The 21,366-nt window shown below is 40.2% G+C and overlaps 1 protein-coding gene across 26 annotated transcripts in view; it reads right to left on the bottom strand.

Moving 5' to 3' along the window:
• Window positions 1–21,366, bottom strand: part of LOC108443646 (neurexin-1a-like) — a 537,123-nt gene that overhangs the window by 197,488 nt on the left and 318,269 nt on the right. For all 26 annotated transcript variants that reach the window (XM_037532641.1, XM_037532643.1, XM_037532657.1 and 23 more), the window contains one exon: window positions 243–424. In XM_037532641.1, coding sequence (XP_037388538.1) covers window positions 243–424 — 182 coding nt within the window. The remainder of the gene's footprint in view (window positions 1–242; window positions 425–21,366) is intronic.

Raw genomic sequence — 21,366 nt, 5'->3', positions numbered from 1 at the left:
AGCTCCAAATGTAATCATGTAGCTTCATTTCATTATTTATTTATTTTTATCTAAATGTTAGTGTTTCTGTAAGCAAATGGACACTTACTGCCCAGATAATTAGCTATAAATATATTTTCCCTGATGGCCTATGACATTTGCATTCTGTAAATGAGTGTATGATATGAGGAATTTAATAACAATGTTTTTTTTTTTATGTTGCGTCTGTACGTTATAAGGTATGAAGCCCGTGGTTTACTCACAATGTGCAGCTTTAGATAGTCCCCAAGGCCAGAGGAGCTGTCCACTCTGATCAGCAGTGCATCTTTTAGCTGTGTGCTGAAGCCCAGTGCCAGCCTGTCCGCTCGGGTGCTGGGCCTGTCGTTAGGAGGCCACGTGTATGTGATCCGTCCACCGTCCCGCCCAAATATGTACGTCGTTCCCGCTGCAGGGAGAAAAAGAAGGAGAAACACAGACTGATTATCAGCATCCTTTTTCCTTCTGTTACTGTAGGTTGGAAGAAGCATCTCAAATATATTGTTAGATATTTTTATAACAATTTTATTAAATTTTTATTAAAACAAACGGAAAATGTGCAGATTGGAATTTGGAGCAGAATGTTACATGAATGTAAATGTCATTATCACGTTCCTCAGTACAGGCCTAATGTAAATTGAATAACTCCAGGTTTCTGCAGGTTCAAACATGCTTTAGGACGATTTAGGCTTACTTTTTGAAGAATTAGACTCAAGGCACTTGTCATCATGTGATCATCCAAGAATAACAGAGCGTCAAGTAGCTTTTAACGGCGGTGGAGAAGCACACAGTCCGCTGCATTTCAATTAGTGACATCAAAGCGAATGAGGGTTTTAAGCTTATTGGCAGCAGCCCTTTAATTCATACTGCCTTGCTGATCCCCGCACAGTGCCAACCAGTGTGAATTTTCGGCTCTGGTGAACACGCTTGGCTGGCCTGCTAGCAAAGGATTAAAACACTCCAACAGCAGTGCGGCAACAAACGGACCCAGGTGTCTACGAGAAAACCCTGTAGTAGAAATTGGGCCTGAAGCCTTTGTATCCCTGTAATTAGCACGGGTGCCTCAGCAAGAGGGGCTCATACCGGACTCTCAGACAATGGACCAGCAAATAAAGAGAAAAGGGAAAGGAAGAGGTACAAGCGGAGAGAATTCCCGTTCAGCAATTACATGGCTACATATTACAATCACAATAGCAAGACATTAAAATTAATCTGAATCAATACTACATCATAGCTGAAGGTTTATGTTTGATGGACTACACCAACAATAACTCGTGTCTGGAACTGTGATTGGTCAGGACGCTGACAGTACGCAGTAAAAAGCCAGCCCGGCCTACTGCAAACATATATGATATAATGTGCAGTCCTAACTGGACGCCATGAATTTCTCTTTCTGCTGCCAAGCTGTGCTCCACCTTCATGCCGTGGGAAGCAAAGAATCAGCAAAAAGTTTAATATAAAAGAATGAGAGATTCCACTGGAATCAGTGCACTGACAAGACAGATTAGGCCCCTTTTCACACCGAACAAGGGGATTCCAGTGGAATGAATGAACTGAACACACAGACAGATCCCTGTTTACATGGAAATATAGCTTTAGCTCACGCTTAACATAAAGCAATGGTATATATATATTAACAAAAAGCAAAGGCTGCTATTACTCTTTTCATCTATGCTACAGACATCTGCCCATTTTTATACAAAACTATGTCATACAGTGTCAGAAACCATGTAAGCAAGTCTATTATTGAGATTGGGGCAGTCGTGGGCTGGACGTTAGGGAACTGGCCCTGTGACCGGAAGGTTGCCGGTTCAACCCCCAGCGCCGACAGTCCATGACTGAGGTGTCCTTGAGCAAGACACCTAACCCCCAATAGCTCCCTGGGCGCCGTGGATAGGGCTGCCCACCGCTCCGGGCAAGTGTGCTCACTGCCCCCTAGTGTGTGTGTGCTCACTAGTGTGTGTGTGGTGTTTCACTTCACGGATGGGTTAAATGAGGAGGTGAAATTTCCCCGTTTGTGGGACTAAAAAGGGAATTTTAATCTTAATCTAATTACTCAACAACTAAACGCAGTTTAAGTCTGTAATGACTTAGGCAGTTTACACAGTTGGCATGAGCTTCCGTTGCTGTTTGGCTTCATTAGTTTCATAGTTGCAGTGCAAAGATGGCTAAGCTGATATTTGGGATATTTATGTAAACATTTGTTTCCCAAATTATTCTTTACAGTTCCATCTTTTTCAACGCTCATTAGCAAAGAAAACCTGGTAGATTTTTTGAAAAGTGGTCCTAAGTCTGGGGTTGTTTTGGTGTAGCATAACACCAGGTGCCTGAAATTAGTACAAAATGAATGAACATTCATCTGAAATCTGCGTGGACTGCTTTCACACCACACTGCGATGTGGACATAATGGTGGAGGGTGTCACCCAGCTGTGGTCATATCCTAAACAACCTGTGTCCAGCATGCTTTTCGTTTCAATACGGGGTGCGAAAAGGAGGGAAAGTGTGAGGGAGTCAATATTTGCAAGAAAATAATCATGTATGCTTTTGAATGGACCGGCTTTCCATTTGCAGACAAACACACAAACAAGACATCAGCAGGTCTAATGAGGGAAAGCTGTTCAAATCCACTAAATGCTCAAGCATTTAGTCCACAGGGTTCAGCCTGTTTGGAGCGGTGTAGCCAGAAAATATGGGTAATGGCTGCCAGGCCGGAGATGTTTAAATATTCATCGATGAGCAGCAAGTTAAACCACTCCAGCAAGAACAATGGACAATAAATCACGCTGACTGTAATCCTCGCATTTTCCTGTAAACTACCTCGCGAGGCAAGAACAATATCAATAAACTGCTTTGCATTTATTTATATATTTATTTCCAACTCCTCCACAGCCCAGCACAATCGTTTACAGAGGAAAGACAAATGCCTCTCTGTGGCCTCGTCTCGGACCGCTGTCCATTACACGCCCACTCAGTTAACTATCCAACAGACGAAACCAGCCAGCGAAAAGCACCAAATGATGAAATTTATAGAAATGCAGGATGCATTTCTCAGGCTGTGTTTACATTACAGGTTTAAGTGGCCCAAATCTGATGTTCTGTACAAATGTAAATACATTACATGGACATGCAACCATAGAAACACTATAATGTTTTAAATGTATGTTATCAGCTCAGATGTAAAAATGAGAAATCTCTCAATTTTCAAAATATTGACAAACGTATTCATTTAAAAGGTGCAGTGTATGATTCTGGAGAAAGACTGCTGAAGTCTTTGAAGTCAACAGCAAAAAAAAAACACCTCTCCCTTCAGTGGATCTTTCAGAAGCCCCTTAAAGACACTGGGCTAGAAAACCTTTTTCAATAACAAGATATCAAGTAACGGAACTAATTGTGGGTAACAACCTAGCTAAAGTATAGCTACAATTCCTGCTACGGAGCTAACCAAACTGCTCAATAGTAGCAGACAGGACAAAACCAGGCTGGCCTCTCTGCCTGTGAAACAGCAACAATAAGCTCTTGTTGCGCACCCGATGAGGAGAAACCTAATTATTCCTTTTCATACCTTTCAACTCTCTGGGTGAAGCTTTTTGCCAACTTGTTACTTGCATTTTCCCCTTCCACCTTAAATGGTGCAGTATTTACATTCAGGTGCCTCAGGCACACAATTAAATTACTGCACCATTTAAAGTGGAACAAGAAAATGCGAATAGGAAGCCAACGGCAGACTTTGCAACTTTGAGGAACATTTAATGGAGGTATATTTGGAATCTTCATCAAATTCCACAAATATTTAGTGGAGGAATACTTGGAATACTTCTCATCATCTTTAAGGAATATCTGGTGGATAAATGTCTGAAAGCCTTGTCAATTTCTGGGAGTATTTATTGGAGGAATATATATCGCTGCTGTCAGAAGAAAACCTTGTATTTCCATTTTTTAAGTTTTTAATAGAACTTGAAAATGCCTGAAAATGCCCAAAATTGCATGGAAAGACGTCTGGTTCCATTGACGTCCATTAAAAGTAAAGCAGGTTTTTTCCTGCTCCCGTAAAGTTACTATTTTGGAGATACAAGGTTATCTTCTGACAACAGCGATATATATATATTATTCACATGTGTTATTGTGATAAATTCGGTCACAATACACTCTTCCATAGGCATCATCAGTGCATCTGAATATATCAGAAGCCAACACTGCATACATGCACATATCATAAATAACCAGCATGTAAATAACAACAACCAGTGCAGAGGACCTGGATTCTGCCCTGTAACTCTTATCAGATTAACCAGGGCACTGCTGGCTCTGTGCATGCGTACTGTTGTGACTCTGCATTGATCTGCTAGGGAGCAACTAGGGGTAAAAAAAAAATTCACACTTCTCTACGTTGCTAAAATAAACCAGACAGCACATCTGCAGCCTTCTGGAGATCAAAAAATCCTGCCACAATAAACAAAAAGAATTTTAACATATTAAAAACACTTCCAACAAAAAGCCTTTTACACGGTTATGTCACAAAACCCTGATTGTGAACCTCCTGTTGTGCTGAGACATTTTAACAATTGCGACATGCTTGTGAATCTCAGGAAAAGTGAAAATTGTGAGAAATATCATGTATTGTCATGTAAATGTCTTCAAGTATTGCCGTTATATTACGATTTTCCAAATTACCCTCTATTACCTAAAGGTCCCTTGTGCCATATCACAGTTCAGCTACTGAGATCTACAGTGTGACGTTGATAAATGAGCGCAGTGTCCACAGTATTGTGTGATCATCAGCTCAGCGCTTTTTCCCCCCACAATGCACTGCTGCAGCTTCCGTTCCAGTTTAACAGCGTCATGGCCTGTCTTGCCCCCAGCGTTCACACTCACGCACAAGTCCCCCCGATGAGTTCCTCCAAACTCCCTGCTTATACTAATTAAGCCCTTTCACACCATGTCAGCGGTTAGAAGGGCCCTCCAGACAGCAGCGCCGGGCCCCGTCCTGCCTCACTCAATCAGAGCACTGCTGACAGCCGCCGTGCTGGTGACACCCTCCACCCCAAACAAAGCCCTGACTGCTCATTTACACAAGCTGACTTCATAATTATAGAGGAAGCCCCGAGCTGCAGCATCTCCAGGCCTGGTGGGTTTACCATACTAGCTGTGCAGTGCTGTGCATCTATGTAAAACCTTTTTAAGTGGAGTGAGCGGAAACGTGCTGACAGTGGTGGTGATACGAACCAGACGTCTGAAGAGTTTAGTGCCTTGAAAGCTCCCTCTTAAAAAGGAAATGGTTATGAATATGATGTCTGATGCCTGAGACATTGATTTACATGAGCTCTCCGATAAGCTTTTGGGTGTTGCAAGGCAAAATATAACTTCTTCTGTGGACTTTAACATGTATTACAAATATTGTACATAAAAACTCCAAAGACTCATGTAGGTTTAATGGACATTTGGACAACGAATGGCTTATTTTGCATTAGATATATCAAGACCTTTGGTTCCCACCACCATTTTAAAGAAAATCCACATCTGAAGAACTGTTTACATCTGAACAACGGAATTTTGTGGGGGGGTTTGTGGAAAGTCATTTTGATCATACACTACAAAGGTCAAGCCATTCTTCAGCATCAGTATAGTTTAAAAACTGTACAATAATGCAAGTAACAGCTTCATGTTCACAGTGATTTTTAGACCGCATCCAAAGCAGCATGTAGGTTTGACAATTTGGAGACCTCTCTGGTGGAAATATATAATTGCAGGCAACGTACAAAGAACATTTGCAAAATCTTCTAGGATTAATTGCTTTTGTCCTGCAAGAGGTAAGGTGTCATTTCAACATATGTACTGTGTTCTCTGCGTACATGGGACACTGCATACGTAATCAGAGCCCCTGTTTATCAGATGGACAATGTTCACAAGAGCACCATCAACCTCTAAAGTCATGTCATCACTCTGCAGTCACCGTCATGGCTATATTAGAAACTCTAAGCTGGTTTTCTCTATGATAAGAGGTCATGGTGTTCTGGAAAACTGCTGCTGTGGTAACCTAAAACGCTCCATAAGTTTTGGTGTATGGACATGGCTCATGATTCTCTGAGTTACCAGGTTGCCAAACTTCTACCATTGTCGCATTAAAGCTAAAACTGCTGCACACCGAATTTACTTATCACAGGTAACCTCTCCAAAATACAACAGACCAAATGGGGTAGATATGAGGCTTTTGCAGCTTGAGTAGCTGGTATATAATAGTGTTAACGGTGTGTGTAGCAAGACAGCCTCATAATTCAAAGGATCCAGTGATGATCAGAGGAAACATGAATGAAGGACAAAACAAATCAGGTTTGGAAACTTTTCTGTGAAATCAAAGATTCTAATTCTGATTGTGATGAATGTAATGTTAGGAATCTAGTCCAAGGAATGTTATTGGTAAAGCAAAGGTGCTGTTGGATGGGAACTAAACCTTCAGCCTTCTATGTACTACATGATGGAGTTATCCACTACGCTGCCACTACAGTCATACTATTCCAGCTCTGTAAACAATCACTACACTGCTATTTTTGAATCCAAGCTTTAATAAAACATTTATTTGACGTGAAAGTATATGCTTATGCATTTCAGAGAAATTGGTAACCAATGGAAAAATCATCTCCCATGGCCAACGTGAGTAAAACACGAAGGAACTGTGTTTCAAAGTGAATTCAAACCACTAGGAGGTCAAAACAAAAACAAAAACTGGTGCCACTGTGGTATGTTAACTGTCTGCCTACCTAGGGAGTTATACTCGAGTACTTGTGAGCAGCTTGTGTCAGTATTTGAAAGATGTTTGATGAAGTAAAGGACATTTAGAGCCTTAAAACTAAAGCGACACACAGCCGTTACCCCCATAGCACTGTTATGAAGCATTGATGCCAAATAAGGTCCCATATGTCATTATGATGTAATCTACGTCATAAAAGATGGCACGTCTTCTTGCGAATGCTAACATAAGCTGTTAATAAATGTAAAAGTTTTGCTTTTCATGCTATTTCATGCTTATGCATGTGTTACTAGGTCTTTCATGTAGCTAGACCCAATTTAAGCATAGCCACTCTCATTGTACCTGAGTGTCCATTGTGTTTCATAACGCAACAGTCGTGCTGCAATTTCTCATTTGGCTGAATGGGATTCTGTAGAATTCAGCTTAGCTTGTTCAACCTCACAACAGCAGCTATGAAAGAACACGGTAATGGTTTATTTCATCGCTGCGCTCGACGGAAGCAGAGAGGGAAAATAAACTCGACGCACACCCCAGGAGCGCGGGTGTGAAATCCTGTGCCTCATGTATTCCGAGGCTCCAGGGGTGGATGATAATTATCCTGCGGCACACGCCTCTGTTTGCTTCCCTCTCCTGGGATGCTACCCCCCGATATGGATCTGTTGTAGTCAGTGGATATAGTGTCATGCCAGAAATATTACTCTCTCCGGTTCTCGCTTGTTCAGTTGATGCCTGTCTCCTGGTTCCTCTCTCTTTCTCGCTTTCTATTCTAATCAAAGGAAAACAGTGATTAATGCAGAATTTGGTTTGGCTTTTACAGCTACACAGACTCAACATCCTCACATCCTGATGCACAGCAGGAGAAACCCGTGCAGTTTTAAATTATCCTTGCTGAGAAGAAAAAAAAAAAAGTATTAAAATCACACAATTTACCACCCACTATACACAACTGAGCTTCCAGAAGAGTCTGTTTTTCAGTTCATCATTGGTCTGATGTCACAACCCTGCATGTATTCACAAATGAATTTCCATTCAGCCCAGAAGTTTAGCTGTTCACTCATGTTGACATGATGTTGTTCGTGCGAAATGTCTGTTGTAGAGTTATTGAAGTGAAAGAGGTGGAAAAAAAACAAATAAAGGTTGTGCTGTTCCTGGCTGTCAGGACGCAAAGTGATTACTGCAGCTTTCTAAAGGATCCATACACCCAAAAAAGGAGGCTACAATTCATTTACTTTAGCTCAGACTGGTTTTTGAATGACGGCAGCCAAGCAAAACAGAAATCATTTACACATAGTCATGAAAACAAAACAAACAAACAAAAAAAAACTGTAATCGAAACAGCCTATTTAATGCCATGTGATAAAGAGAGGTTGAGAAATGGTCATGTACAAATATTCAGCTATTAAATACTATTTATTTATATTTCAGGAGATCCTTCAGAGGAGGATTAAAAGATATAGGCCAAATGGGACTATGACCAACTGTGCAAGACCTGGTAGACCACCAAAACGGACCCCATCAGATAAACAGCTAATTTAACATATTGAAAATGAGGCGTGTGCTAAAGGTATGGCACATTTTGTATTTTATATTTTTCTTTTCAAAAAACATTTAACTTTGCAAACTAATTAAAAATTGTGCACTGAAGTTGTCAGAAACTTGCTGGTTACATTTGTTCCCTGTAGAAGATGTAAGTCAAGTCAAAGTTCATTTATACAGCACTTTTTATAAGGTTTTGTCACAAAGCAGCTTTACAGAAGTCCAAGCTCCCATGAGTAAGACAAGGGTAACAGTAGCAAGGAAAAACGCTCTAAGAGTGAGAGGAACCAAGACGTAAACGAACCGTTCAACCTACGTTTTCATTTTCAGCTTGAATTAAACAAAACACTTTGTAAAAAAAACCAAACAAACAAAAAAAAAACTAATTTGAGGGCTGTTCAAACTTCTGACATTTAGCTGAGGCTTCTGCGTCATTCTCCATCAAATCTGTTTTCTGTGATTTCCCTGACAGTTAAAAGTGAAGAGCCTACCTAACGTACCTAACGACCATTCTGACTGGGGCCTCCGGCTTTCACACAGCACTGTGTGTAGAACCTCAGAGATGTTACCAGGGACATAAAACTCAAGAAAAATATAGGATGCAGACCCTTTAAAATGTCTCCCCATCTTGAATGCAGGGCTTTCGCTTCTTGTTAAAGGAGATGTGTAAATTGGAGGCACTTTCCGGCTGCTGGCCCCAGAGGTCGGTGAAGGTGCGAGGGAGAACAAGGCTCCTGTTTCGCTTCACAAGTCAGAAAGTGGAGGTAGCTATTAGCACCATAATGGGGTTAAATCTCAGCACCCTGGCCTGTTCTTGCTGGCACTTAATGAAGCATGATTCCTCCGCAAGCCCAGCGATTAGCATCTTAAATGTACTTCAGTGTTTGTCACGAGAGACAGGAGAGAAATCAAGAGAGCGGGCTGACAGAGATATAGAAAGAGAAAGAGAGAGAGAGAGAGAGAGAGAGAGAGAGAGAGAGAGAGAGAGAGAGAGAGGGAGAGAGAGAGACAGAGACAGAGAGAGAGAGAGAGAGAGAGAGAGAGAGAGAGAGAGAGAGAACCTAAGGTCAATCCCAGAGTCTTTCTCCTGACCGCTGGCGCAGTAACTTCTCTCTCCTAACGAGCCTCGTATTACCTTCCACTGCCCAGAAACAGGCGAAGAATCCAATTAAAATCCTGCATCTGTGATGGAAATAAGATGAGACCATAGCTCAGCTTTCTGGAGGCACCTACAAGCTTTCATTGTAGCTGGCAGCTACACATCCATTCATACACAGACATGAACATAGCTGGGGAATGCTCATCCATTTTGTTTGGATACATTTGGATTAAATATCTATCTATATATCTATATATATACACACACACTGTTAGTCTATTTGTATATCTGTGTAGACTTTGTATAGAATGGTAGCTTCACAGGAGAAGGAGAAACCCAACTTTACTTTTAATGTAAGTTTCAAATAATGATAAAAACTGAAAAATGGAGATAATAGGTTTTGTTTTGATGTACAGTGATGTACAGACTACATTGGACTCCTTTATGTAAAAACAATGTTTGCTTTTAGATTGTTGTGAAAAGTCTTAATATAAAAAAGGGGCAGTTGATCACGATCAAATTGGGTTCTCCGTGGTATGGCCACTACCTGCCATGTCTTGATGAATAAGATTAGACAACAAGTCATGTTTGCCCGACTAAAGCAGGAAGCCATGAGAGGCAACCGACGTTAACACAAAGTTAACTTCGAATAGCGCCTTTATGGTATTTCAATTTTCATATTAGCACCAAACCAATGGTGTTGTGCATCTCTTTTCATCACCATAAGAGCAGAAACACAGGAAACACTGACTAATGTAATGGCTCAGCAAAAGTCCATTGCTCAGCTGCAGCATCCTAAGTCTATTTACTGTCCATCAATGTTAGTTTTTGTTTTAATAATGAAATGTACATTTTAATCTCCCTGCCCATCCACTGGTTGCTGCCTTCTGCCATGTTTGGTAGCTACACCCAGGCAACACTGTGAACCCATGATCAGTCAACTTCATTTGAACTGATTTACATTATTTATTCAGCAAATGCATTTCCATTGTAATTCATCACATTTTTATACGCAAAACATTTATTCACCTCCAGCAAGTGTACAAACTTTTATGCCAGTGTTGCCGATCGTGTTAGATATTTTCCAAGCCTTTTTATACAGCCAAAAGGATGATGGAAATGTGGCTTTTTTCACTACAGTTTAATCAGAACATTTAAATTACATAATTAATACTAGATGTGCATTTCCTGAAGGAACTGCGAGTGCTTGAAAAGAGCTGCAAGTGTGTGTGTGTTTCTGTGTAGGTGAACAACACCACCTTAGGTATGTGTTTCTGCGTGTGTGTGATGTGTGTGTGTGTGTGTGTGTGTGTGAGAGGAAGAGGTGTATGTGTTTGGGGGGGGGGGGGGTCATTCAAATGAACTGTCACTCTGTTATTATGCAGCTCTTAGTGGAGAAGCCTTGTTTGAGTCCGATTTGCACCCTCTGAACAAACAGTCATAACTCGGGAAATGTTTACTCTATCGCATAAACGGATAGATGGTGTGAGATGAGACCCCTCGAGGATTATTTTGGTGTAATGTTGTGTGTATTGAGAAGAAAATGTCTGAGTTATGACGAGTTAAACACAGAGAAAATCTTGAAATAAGCAGATTCTGATTTTGAGAAATTTACATGGGAGTGAATTAGGCAGTTTCCTGTGCCTATTGCCAAACAAGTGCTCATAACTCTAAAGCTAATTGATAAAGTGATGAGATATTTTGAGGTTTCAGGAAGGACACATTTCTCTACCATTTAAAACTGTAATGGAGTTTCTGGGTGAAAGTGTAAGGATTTTAAAGCCGATTCCCTGCATGATCAGCTGTGTCTGAGACTGAGTGGCCTGCTGTGACGTCATCGATGTCAGTTAGAATCTGAAGTTCTGATCATTCCGCCGTTCATTCTTATGGGAGGTTTTTAATTTTTAAACTTAATTTTATTAAAAGCTCCAGAAATACATAGCACCAGTCACAGCGCCGAGACCTTCGAAACGCAGTTTGAACGGAGTCTGTATGTTAAGCGGCTCAGGCTGTACTAATCACAGAAAAGTATTGAAGAAGAATAAGAAGAACTATGAGAGATAACAATAGAGATAACAATAGAGATAACAATAGAGATAACAATAGAGCGCTTCTTCAAGCACCTCTAATGATGCATTTTCCCTCTAAAACTGTGGTTGATTATGTCCCTGTTTTTAAAGATGTTCCATGCTCATTTTTGCTTTTCACTTTTTGAGTGTAATCCTACAATCCTATAACAAAATCTTGTGTGGGACCCATGAATGCTGCCAAAATGAAAAACGCTTTTCTTCAAAATTCATTTTAATGATTCTGACATTTATTTTTTAAATTCCATGCTTTTTCCTGATTTTGTCAGATTCTGCTCTTCCCCCTCATGTGCACAATAATGAATGTTCGTCCAGAGCTCTTTGTTTTGTTCAGTCCACACAGTCTAAGCTTCTGTCCACTTTCTCTCAGCATGGCAGGACTGGACAGCTTGTTACCATCCACCCCTCACTACAGCAGAAGTGTCCAAGCAGTCAGTCCTGTCCAAACTCTTGAACGATTTTGACTCTGCCAGCTTGCTGTCTGCCCTTATTAAAAAGAAAACAGTGCACAGCTATACATTCAGTCTACAGTAGCGTGCTGTTAGTGGCTTCGCTCTGGCCTACATGCTCTAGGCTTGTCATACGGCTTTGTCTTCTCTTACCCTGACGCCAACTTACAACTCCTGACATTCGGATCGTATACCTACTGTTCAGTCCATGCTGAAAAGGAATTGAGCTCTGTGAGGCAAAGAGAAGGAGAAAAAGAAAGGTCTTTACAGTCAAAGTGCTGCAACGTGAATTCGGCCTTTTGAACACTGATAACTGCTGATCGCAGACGCCGACGTAATGAATTTTATCTTACTTATGAACAATGAATCAAAATCTTGACTTACTAAGTCAAAATCATTAGAAAATGAGTCATATTTAGTATTTATTTCAACGTGCTAAAAACCCATCCATCCATCCATCCATCCATCCAGAGAAAACTAGTTATTATTTCAAAATAAGTCAAAATCTCAAAAAATGAATATATCTTTAAATAAGCCACTATTTTGACTTGCTTAACCAAAATCTTGAGAAAACGAGTCGACATTCAAGTCACTTTTTCAATATAACAAGTCTTTATTATGACTTAATGAGTTAAAATCTTGAAAAATTGTGTTTTTTAAATGATGTATCATTATTTTGACTTAAGAACTGAATATGAATACGAATCAGAATATGAAGAAAACATTATTGGGAGAAAAGTCATTTTTCGAGAAAACACTTACCAAAACTGAGAAAACAACAAAAAATTGTGATAAGAGAAAAACAAAATTGGAACAAGACAACATTTGCTCTTCTACCTGGTGGAAATAGGCTTCTATGCAAAAATGTGAGCAAAACAGGGGCTTATACTTGCTAATATGTTAATTCTGAAGTTGCACCTTTGTTTATCTGCATTAAAGTTCTTAGTAGATTACCCTGTAAATTGGCGACACCCCCCGGCACAAACAAATGCCCCTGCAATCAGTTGTTGTAGCCAAACAGACTATCACAGTCATTTATATTTTTATGGTACTCACATTTTACCTTCATCTTTAGTTTCTTCTGTCCATTCTTAAAGTTTACTCAAGTGTTCTCCTCGAGTTTCCTCCTGGTGTTTCCTCTTTGTGCTTCCTCCTGTGTTTCTTACTGTGTTAACACTAAGAAGTGGCAGGGAAAGTGTACTGAGTGTATGTTGGCTTGTGCAAACAGCACACATGTCTAATTGAGGAGTGTTTTGGTGCTAGCTTGTGTTTTGCTGTTATTAACAAGCTGTGAACGGAGGGGGGTTATATCTCACATTCACTGTGAATAATAACCTGACAACTCTATTCCAAAATCAGAAATAAAGTCATACAAGAATGATCAAAACACTTCCCTCCCACACGCCTGCGCACACACACAAGCTCTGAAAAAGCACTGCAGCCTACTTGGCTGACTTCTCAGATCTTTTTGAAAGAAAAGAACACAGAAGCTACTCATCTATGAGTATAAACAATATACAGCGTAGCTCAAAAGTCAGAGACCCTCTTTAATTTATTCCATTTCCAGTCCAGCGGGGAGATTAGACAGAAGACACTTGCGTAAGAAAGGAGACAGTCAAAGGTATATTTTAATGAAAAAACAGGAGTTTACAAATCTAAGCTATAAAAAAAATCATTAACCCCTTAAAACCCCTTAAAATCCCAGGCTAATTACATCCTAAGGCTTATTATTCAGTAACAAACGGGTCTTCAATGTAAACTGGCTGAACTATTCTTAGGTTATAGAAGTGTGTCACAAAACGTTTGGCCTGCTGGTGGAGCCTGACCATTTAAGGGGTTCATGTAATTCATGGAGCAGCGATTCAAAACTTGGCCCTCAGGGGCCCCAGACGGATCACATTTTTCCTTCATCTCCACACGTTGAGTTTGATTGGGCCGGGTTAGGAACCATCGATAAAGAGAAAGACCTGGTAGACCACCAAAAACTGTTCCCATCAGATGAACAGTACGCACTTAAAAAGTATGCTTCTTCAAGTGTTCTTTAGTAGAGTAGAAAAATGTTCTATAAAGAACCACAGAGACTCAAAGAACACTTTGCATGATCAAATCAAGAATGTGCTACAGGTGGTTCTATATAGAACCTTTTTGAAAACAAACTGAGAAACTGAATTCATCTACTGTTACAATGTCAAGTGAACTACAATTGAGGGAAGATTTTTGGTGGATACAGAACCCTCTCCAAAAGGTTCTATATAGAATCATCTACAGTACATTTTTCTTCAATTTGAATAACACTTTTATGATGCTAAATAAACCTTTAATCATGCAAAGGACTCTGAGTGTTTATGGTTCTTTATGAAACCCTTTTCTTCACTAAAAAAACCCTTGAAGAACCACCTTTTTAAAGACTGTACTTAATGCCTGAGAGAGAGGACCCCTGAAAAGGACGGAAGAATTACAGGAACTGGAGGGACGAAAATTTATATTATTTTTAGTTACAATTTTTTCTGTCAAACCTATGTTTTCTGTTTTTCTCTTGATGCTGAAAAATGCGTAATTTGTACTTAACGGCCATTTCGACTGGTCTCTGACTTTTGCACAGCACCGTATACATACAATATCATAAGTTCGCCCCAAATATAATGTAACCATGTCTAGCATTTCAACATTGCATGACTATAATGATGCACAACAATACCAGAATCATATCCATATCAGCAGATCTTTGTTTAAAACAAAAATAAGGGTAAAATAGTCCATTATAATGCGTTTATAAAGCTTCTGCGGAGGTAACAGTGGCTCCCTGCCCCATTCATCTCACCTCTCTGTCCTGTACACATCCCCTGTGGTCTTCCACTCCCTCTCCATCATCCCGCCCATCACTCAGAATGATGAATCTCTGTCTGGTCCTCACAGAACTGGGCAGCAATTTAGCTACTGTAGTCGGCTACTGTGCCAGTGTTAAATCAGCAGCCCTAAGTTTTGTAATGATGTAGGTATCAAGGTTTCACTTGGACAGTGTTTTAAGGAAATTAAAGGGGAATTCTAATGATTTCTCAACCTTGTGTATAATCAGTCACCAGAGGCAGACAGCCTGTGGTTTGATGTAAAGTGGTTCTCTGTAGAGAAACTTACTGAACCTTGTTTTTTCTTCACAAGGATGATTGGAACCAGGGCTTTGCGACGGCTGCAGTGCAAATATGACCGTTTTATTTACTATGCAAAATGACCAGCAAATCCATGTGTGTGTCTTTTAGTAAAGTGGAAAAATTTGTGCAAATGAATGAATGCATAAATAAATAAATAAATATTGGCCAAAATCCTCTCAAAACCATTATATAACAAAGTACACAGGGTATCTGTATTCATTCAATGCACTGTATTCATTCCTGTGATGTAGAATTAAGCATCAATCAGGCCTCTGCTTCCCATCTCCACCACTGTCATCAATTCTCGTTAAGTTCTTTTAAAACTTTGAATCATCACCTACATGGAACACAAATATGGTGCTGATTAAATGTTTAGAATCTGTATCTGTACGTTTCACACAAATTCTCTGCTCGTTTAAATAAGTTATTGTGAGTGAACAATAGAGTGAACGGTAAATAATATGCAATTACACCAAACTCTGTGGGCAATAAAATGTACGTGGACATGTTCAAACAGTTCAGAGCAATTTGACTCAAATGACTCAGTCATTTTCCATTAACCATAAACCCAATTCAGGATGTGTTTTTTAGCACAGCTGCACATTATTCCGTCTGTCAACATGTGCAACTGTGTAGCTAATTGCCTGTTACTTTATCCCACTACCTCATTATTGTATGTCAGTAAACAACATTGTTTGGAGTTTTTTTTTATTATTATGCTTATTATATGAGAGTGAGAATGTGTACTAATTGTATTTTGTATAAAGGGCAACTTTCAGGGACTTTAGACCTGATAACTAAGATCACTTTTGGGAAAAATATATAGACTAAGTATTACTAAGACTACAAATATTACTATTCTTATATCATTAAGTTTTGACTGTAAACAACTACACCAAAATCTTTAAATATCCAGCAGAAAACTGCCCAAGCAGGGAATTTTTCCTGAGGTATGTAAGTAGATGGTCCCTGGTTTGGATCTCAGAAACTGAACAGCCCTATGCTTTATACTTGCTGAGTTTTACTAAAGTTACGACATAAAATATCTGCTAATGCCTGTTACTAGATCTAAATAAAACATAAAAAATGTCCATGTTGAATCTATAACAGCAAAAAAATGTTAATGTACACCACCATTAGCCTAGCACTAACATGCTACTAGACATCCCACAGGGGCAAAAATTATTACTATCATTTTTGCCATTTATAGTCCAAACTGCAGGCCTGGTTCTGAAAGGTATGGTTCACCACTGATTTTGTAATGCATGCAATATTTGCAATGTATGCATAGTGCCTCTTCTGTTAAATGATAGAAAACTGGGTAGCACACAGAAAGCTCCAATTTTATATTCTGATACATTTTTCTATGGTTAGCTTGGACAGGCTTACAGCTCAACTGCGCTAGAGGCAGTGACAGGGGAGAAAGACGAAGTTTATGAAGGTATGGCTGACTAGACATATAGCAACATGGTCAAAATAGGGTCAAAACAGCCATCATTGTCAAAAACCTTTAGCAACAGTAGTCACTACCACCTTGCCTAACTATCTGTCACACAGCTCAACACAAGCCTATCATTCACAATGATGAATCTGTAGCAGTTCCTCAAACAACTGGACTGCACGTCAGCAGACTGGTCCTGCTCTCAGATGCACCTCTAGCATTAAATCAGTAGTGAGTGCGAGCCACTAGCCGTCCTTGTGTTTGCCTAATAAGTCTGGGCCTATTGGCATGTATATGGCCCTGTCAATATAAACCTTTACAGCTCACCGCCTTGCTCGTCCATCTTTTGGAGAAATCCCTAAGGCTAAAGGCTCATAAACGGAACAGAAATCCATAAGGAAGCCAGGCAGACTGGCCTCAAAGCTGAGCTGAGTGACAGAGAGTTGATCGAATCCAAATCGCTCATAGCCAGTGGTCCACTTCGTAGTCGGGACAAGCACTGTTGGGTTCTGGCCAAGCAGAGCGGTGGGTCTGCATGAGAATTATGGAAGTGGATTGGAACGGCAGCATCTGCTAAGCAAGCATTCCATCAAATCAGTCATCTCAAGGTAGAGCACAGCTAGCATCCCAATAGGAAACAGATCAGAATGCTGACTGCCACAGTTACGCTTTCTGAAGCTACAGAGGAAAATCCCTAACTCAGCCTTGAAAGCAAACGCAAGTATTTCTGTCTAATACGGTTAGCCCAATCACCAATTTTACTTTCAACAGCAAATCCTCTTGCAAATTAAACAACCTTTTAAAAATACAGATTAGTTTTTCTCTATCTGGGCCACTCTATTAAAAACACTTACATTGAATAAGGATGCCAAAAAGGGTTCTTCAGAGCTGTGCTTTAGAAGAACCACTAAAAAGTCTTTCCGTGCATAGTTCCTTAAAGCAGAGGCTGTCAAACCAATTTTGGCCCAAAATATGGACCACCTGACAGGCCAATTTTATAGAACCACTTCATTTTCCTTAAAAACATTTAATAGACAGTCCATTTTTCATCCAATCCAACACGCTACAGCAACAGACCAATAATAAGCCAAGAACCTTTTAAGAACAGTTAGAAACTACAAGTGGAAGCAGTGTGTTTTGACCGCAGAGCCACTCCTGGCTGAAAACATTTGGGTGGCAAACTACTCCCAATCTACTGTGCACTAAGGATGCTCTACCAACTAAAATAATATCTAGTCAACAGCAATACTGTGGTCAGAAACTGCCCAATGATGAATGGGGCATGACAATAATTGGGCTACAACGTGTAATAGTACACCTATACAGCGGACATGAGCTTGGTAGACCTCCTAAAGTGGTCTCTCATCACGTGGAGAGTCCACTTTGCTTTTACTGAAAGAGTAACTCTCTCGTTTAGTTAGCAATTCCATGAATACAGTATTATTTGAATGCTTGACACATTGCTGGCGCACCCACACTATAGAAACATGGATTTTCTTCACTTTTGGTTCGGACATCAAAAAGACCTTATAGTCTGTGTCGGTGGCTAATTAGTGCTGAACAAAAACCTGAATTATGCATTAGATAAAGCAAGAAGAGATCAGTGAGAAAACGCGGAGAGATCTGTTGAAAAAGGCTGCTTGAATAAAATGATGCCTTCAGGATATGCCTTGAAAAGAGCAAGCAAACTTTGCATGTGTTTGGTGGCTCTAATGATTGAGGCTCAAAACACGTGAGAACACATCTGGTTGTAAAATAATGATGCCACTCTGGGCTCATGTAAGCTAGATGGCCGAGTCTCACATTATGCAGAAAGATGGGTAGCAACTAAACAGCTTCAGTGAGAGGACTGAAGCAGTTCACTCCTAAAAATAAAGGTTCCTAAGCAGTTCTTGGCTTCAACATACAGTTCTAAAGAAAAATATTTAATTGGTATAGAAACTCTGTATAAAGCTGATGTACTTCATATTTGCACATCTCATTTACAAAACCAGTTCTCCTGTTCTACATACTTTAAAGCCTGAATTGATCATTAAAAGTTTCTCTTTCAATGAGCTGCAAGTGGCAAATAATATCAGATTATGACTTGGTTTTGTTTCTGCCGGCCTCTGTGCAAAGCAACCCCACAAATCCTACAAGCCCTGCCTCCTCACTCCACAGAGCAAATGTTGGCTAATTTCCACCCAGGGAAGCCAATTTTGTGTGAATTCTGAGGAAATCACAGTCCTGCTAAGACGCCCACCCTCTACACACATGCACACATCAGCAGCTTGCCATAGTCACCATGGAGCCCGGCTCCCTGAGGGCTTTCTGAGGATTAGCAGGCTAGGTGGCTGTAGCTTTAAGTGAGGCTACCATTGCTGACAAGCCAAACTGTCTTAATGAACTCATCCGACATAGAGTGGCCTGGTTCTCTACAGGCCATACAGCGATTTCAGTCACCCAAAGCCCAAATGTAAACAATGTAAATGTGGTACCAGCCAACAAGATCTCAGCTTGAATTTGTATGAATTTACACTATTATATTATTTATATCATGTCACACTCTTCATTAGTAGCTATGTGCACACGTCTGACAAACTCTACATCACTTTCGTCAAAGGACAAAATCAGTATGTCTTGTTTTTAATTACCCTGCCTTCAATGGCTAATTACTTCTTTGTGTGTTCGTGAGCAGCAGATTAGGAACACATCAGTAAGAGGGGGAAAAAAAAGCTGCAACACAATTCTCACGCTTGTATAATTTGTCTGATAAACACTCATTTTAGTGGCTATCAAAATCTCAGTGTTCCCTTCGTTTAGGTATTTTTCCCCCCCCACTCTTTTTTCTTCTACCCCGATTTGCACAGCCAACAGATGTGGTGTTCAACAGTGGTTCCAATTACTGAAAAAAAACAAAAAAAAACACGGTGGGAGAGAGAGGGAGAGAGAGGAGATAATTACGCGGAGGAAGCCAGCCGGAAAATGGGGAGGCGAGGCGAGGCACTCTGAGAAAACGGTGAGGAAAGAAAAAAAAAGAGAGAGGCATACGCTCGACATCGGCCCTGCTAGCATCAGCAGAAGCTCTGGGGGCAAATGAGGAGAAGTTCCTGGCAAGTCAACACTGCTGCAATTTATGTGGGTCTCTGGTCCAAGCTGAAAGCAAAAGTTCGGCTATGTGGGTGGTGTGGACCGGCTTGCATGATGGCTGTGGTTTGGAGTAATGAAGAAGTGAAGCTCTTCTTCACCGACTTCATGTTTTTTGTAAAATATATAACTAATGCCAGTTGAATACACTGCCAGTCATAGCCCTGGTCCTTCCATGCGCCTGTTTCTTTACTCTAAAAGACCAATACAAGGTTGAAACTGGGAGAAAAATATTTGCCCAGTTTTGATTTTGATGACAACACCACATTCCAAAAAGTTGGGACAGGGGCAACAATAGGCTGGTAAAGTTATGTCATGCTGAAGAAAAAAAAAAAAAAAAAACACCTGGTGGTTAATTGGCAACAGGTCAATAACAACACTGGTTATAAAATAAATATCCCAGAGATACTGAGTCTTTCAAAAGTAAAGACGGGGAGGGGTTCTCTACTCTGTGCAGGCCAACATCTGCAGTACATGATAATATTAAAAGATTCAGAGAGTCTGGAGAAAAACAAAAACAGAATTTGCCAGCCATGATCTTTGGGCCCTCAGACAACACTGTTATCACTGCATGGGCTCAGAATCACTTCTGTAAACCACTGTCTGTGAACACTGTCGCTGCATCCACAAATGCAAGTTAAATCCAGAATCCAGAAATGCTGCCACCTTCCCTGGGTCTAACAAATCAACATTTGAAATTCTTTGTGAAAATCATGTACACCATGTCCTCCAGACTAAAGACCACTCAGCTCATCAGTGCACAGTTCAATAGCCAACATCCATGAGAGTGTAAGGCTGCATTAGTACACATGGCATGGGTGATGTGCACATCTGTAAAGACACCATTAATTCTGAATGATATATGTTTGGAAAACATATGCTGCCATCCAGATGACGTCTTTTTCAGGGAAGGCCTTGATTATTTCAGCAAGACAATGTTAAACCACATTCTGCATATATTACAACAGCATGGCTCTGTACTAAAAGAGTTCAGGTGATAAACTGACCTGCCTGCAGTCCAGACCTGTCACTGCTGAAAACTTTTGGTGCATTATGAAATGAAAAATACGACAAAGGAGACCCTGAAATGTTGAGCAGCTAAAATCCCATGTCAAACAAGAAGAGGAAAACATTTCACTTTCAAAACTACAGCAATTGGTCTCCTCAGTTCCCAAATGCTCACAGTGTTATTAAAAGAAGGTCATGAAACAGTGGCAAACATGTTCCAGTCCCAGCCGTTTTTGGAACATGTTGTTGGCATCAAATTCAAAATGGACATACATTTTTCAAAAAACAATAAAATTTCTCAGTTTCAACATTGGATATGTTGTCTTTGTACTATTTTCAATGCAATATAGGGTTTAAATCACTTGCTCATCATTGCATTTAATTTTTTATTTACATTTTGCACAGTGTCTCAGCTTTTAAGGGAATTAAGCTAAACAATAATTCAATTTTATGTGGCCATTCTTTAAGACCCTTTTCAGCAAAGCTTAACTCTGCCTTACCCCAGGAAAAGCACTTCTGAGTCAACTTAGGTTCCATCAGGTTCATCATTGCCAAATAACATATAACAGAGAAGAAGACTGCAAGACCAGGCCTGACTGCTAGGCCTGACTTTGTATGTGGCTGAATATAGTCAAAAGCCTGATATTTTGTTGGGCCCTCTCAGCCTTGGGTTGAGCTGCAGACCTCTAAAGAGCAGGCCAAGATATGAA

The sequence above is a fragment of the Pygocentrus nattereri genome, chromosome 22, assembly GCF_015220715.1.
Source record: "Pygocentrus nattereri isolate fPygNat1 chromosome 22, fPygNat1.pri, whole genome shotgun sequence".
Classification (NCBI taxonomy): domain Eukaryota; kingdom Metazoa; phylum Chordata; class Actinopteri; order Characiformes; family Serrasalmidae; genus Pygocentrus; species Pygocentrus nattereri.
This window is presented reverse-complemented; position numbering and strand designations above follow the sequence as displayed.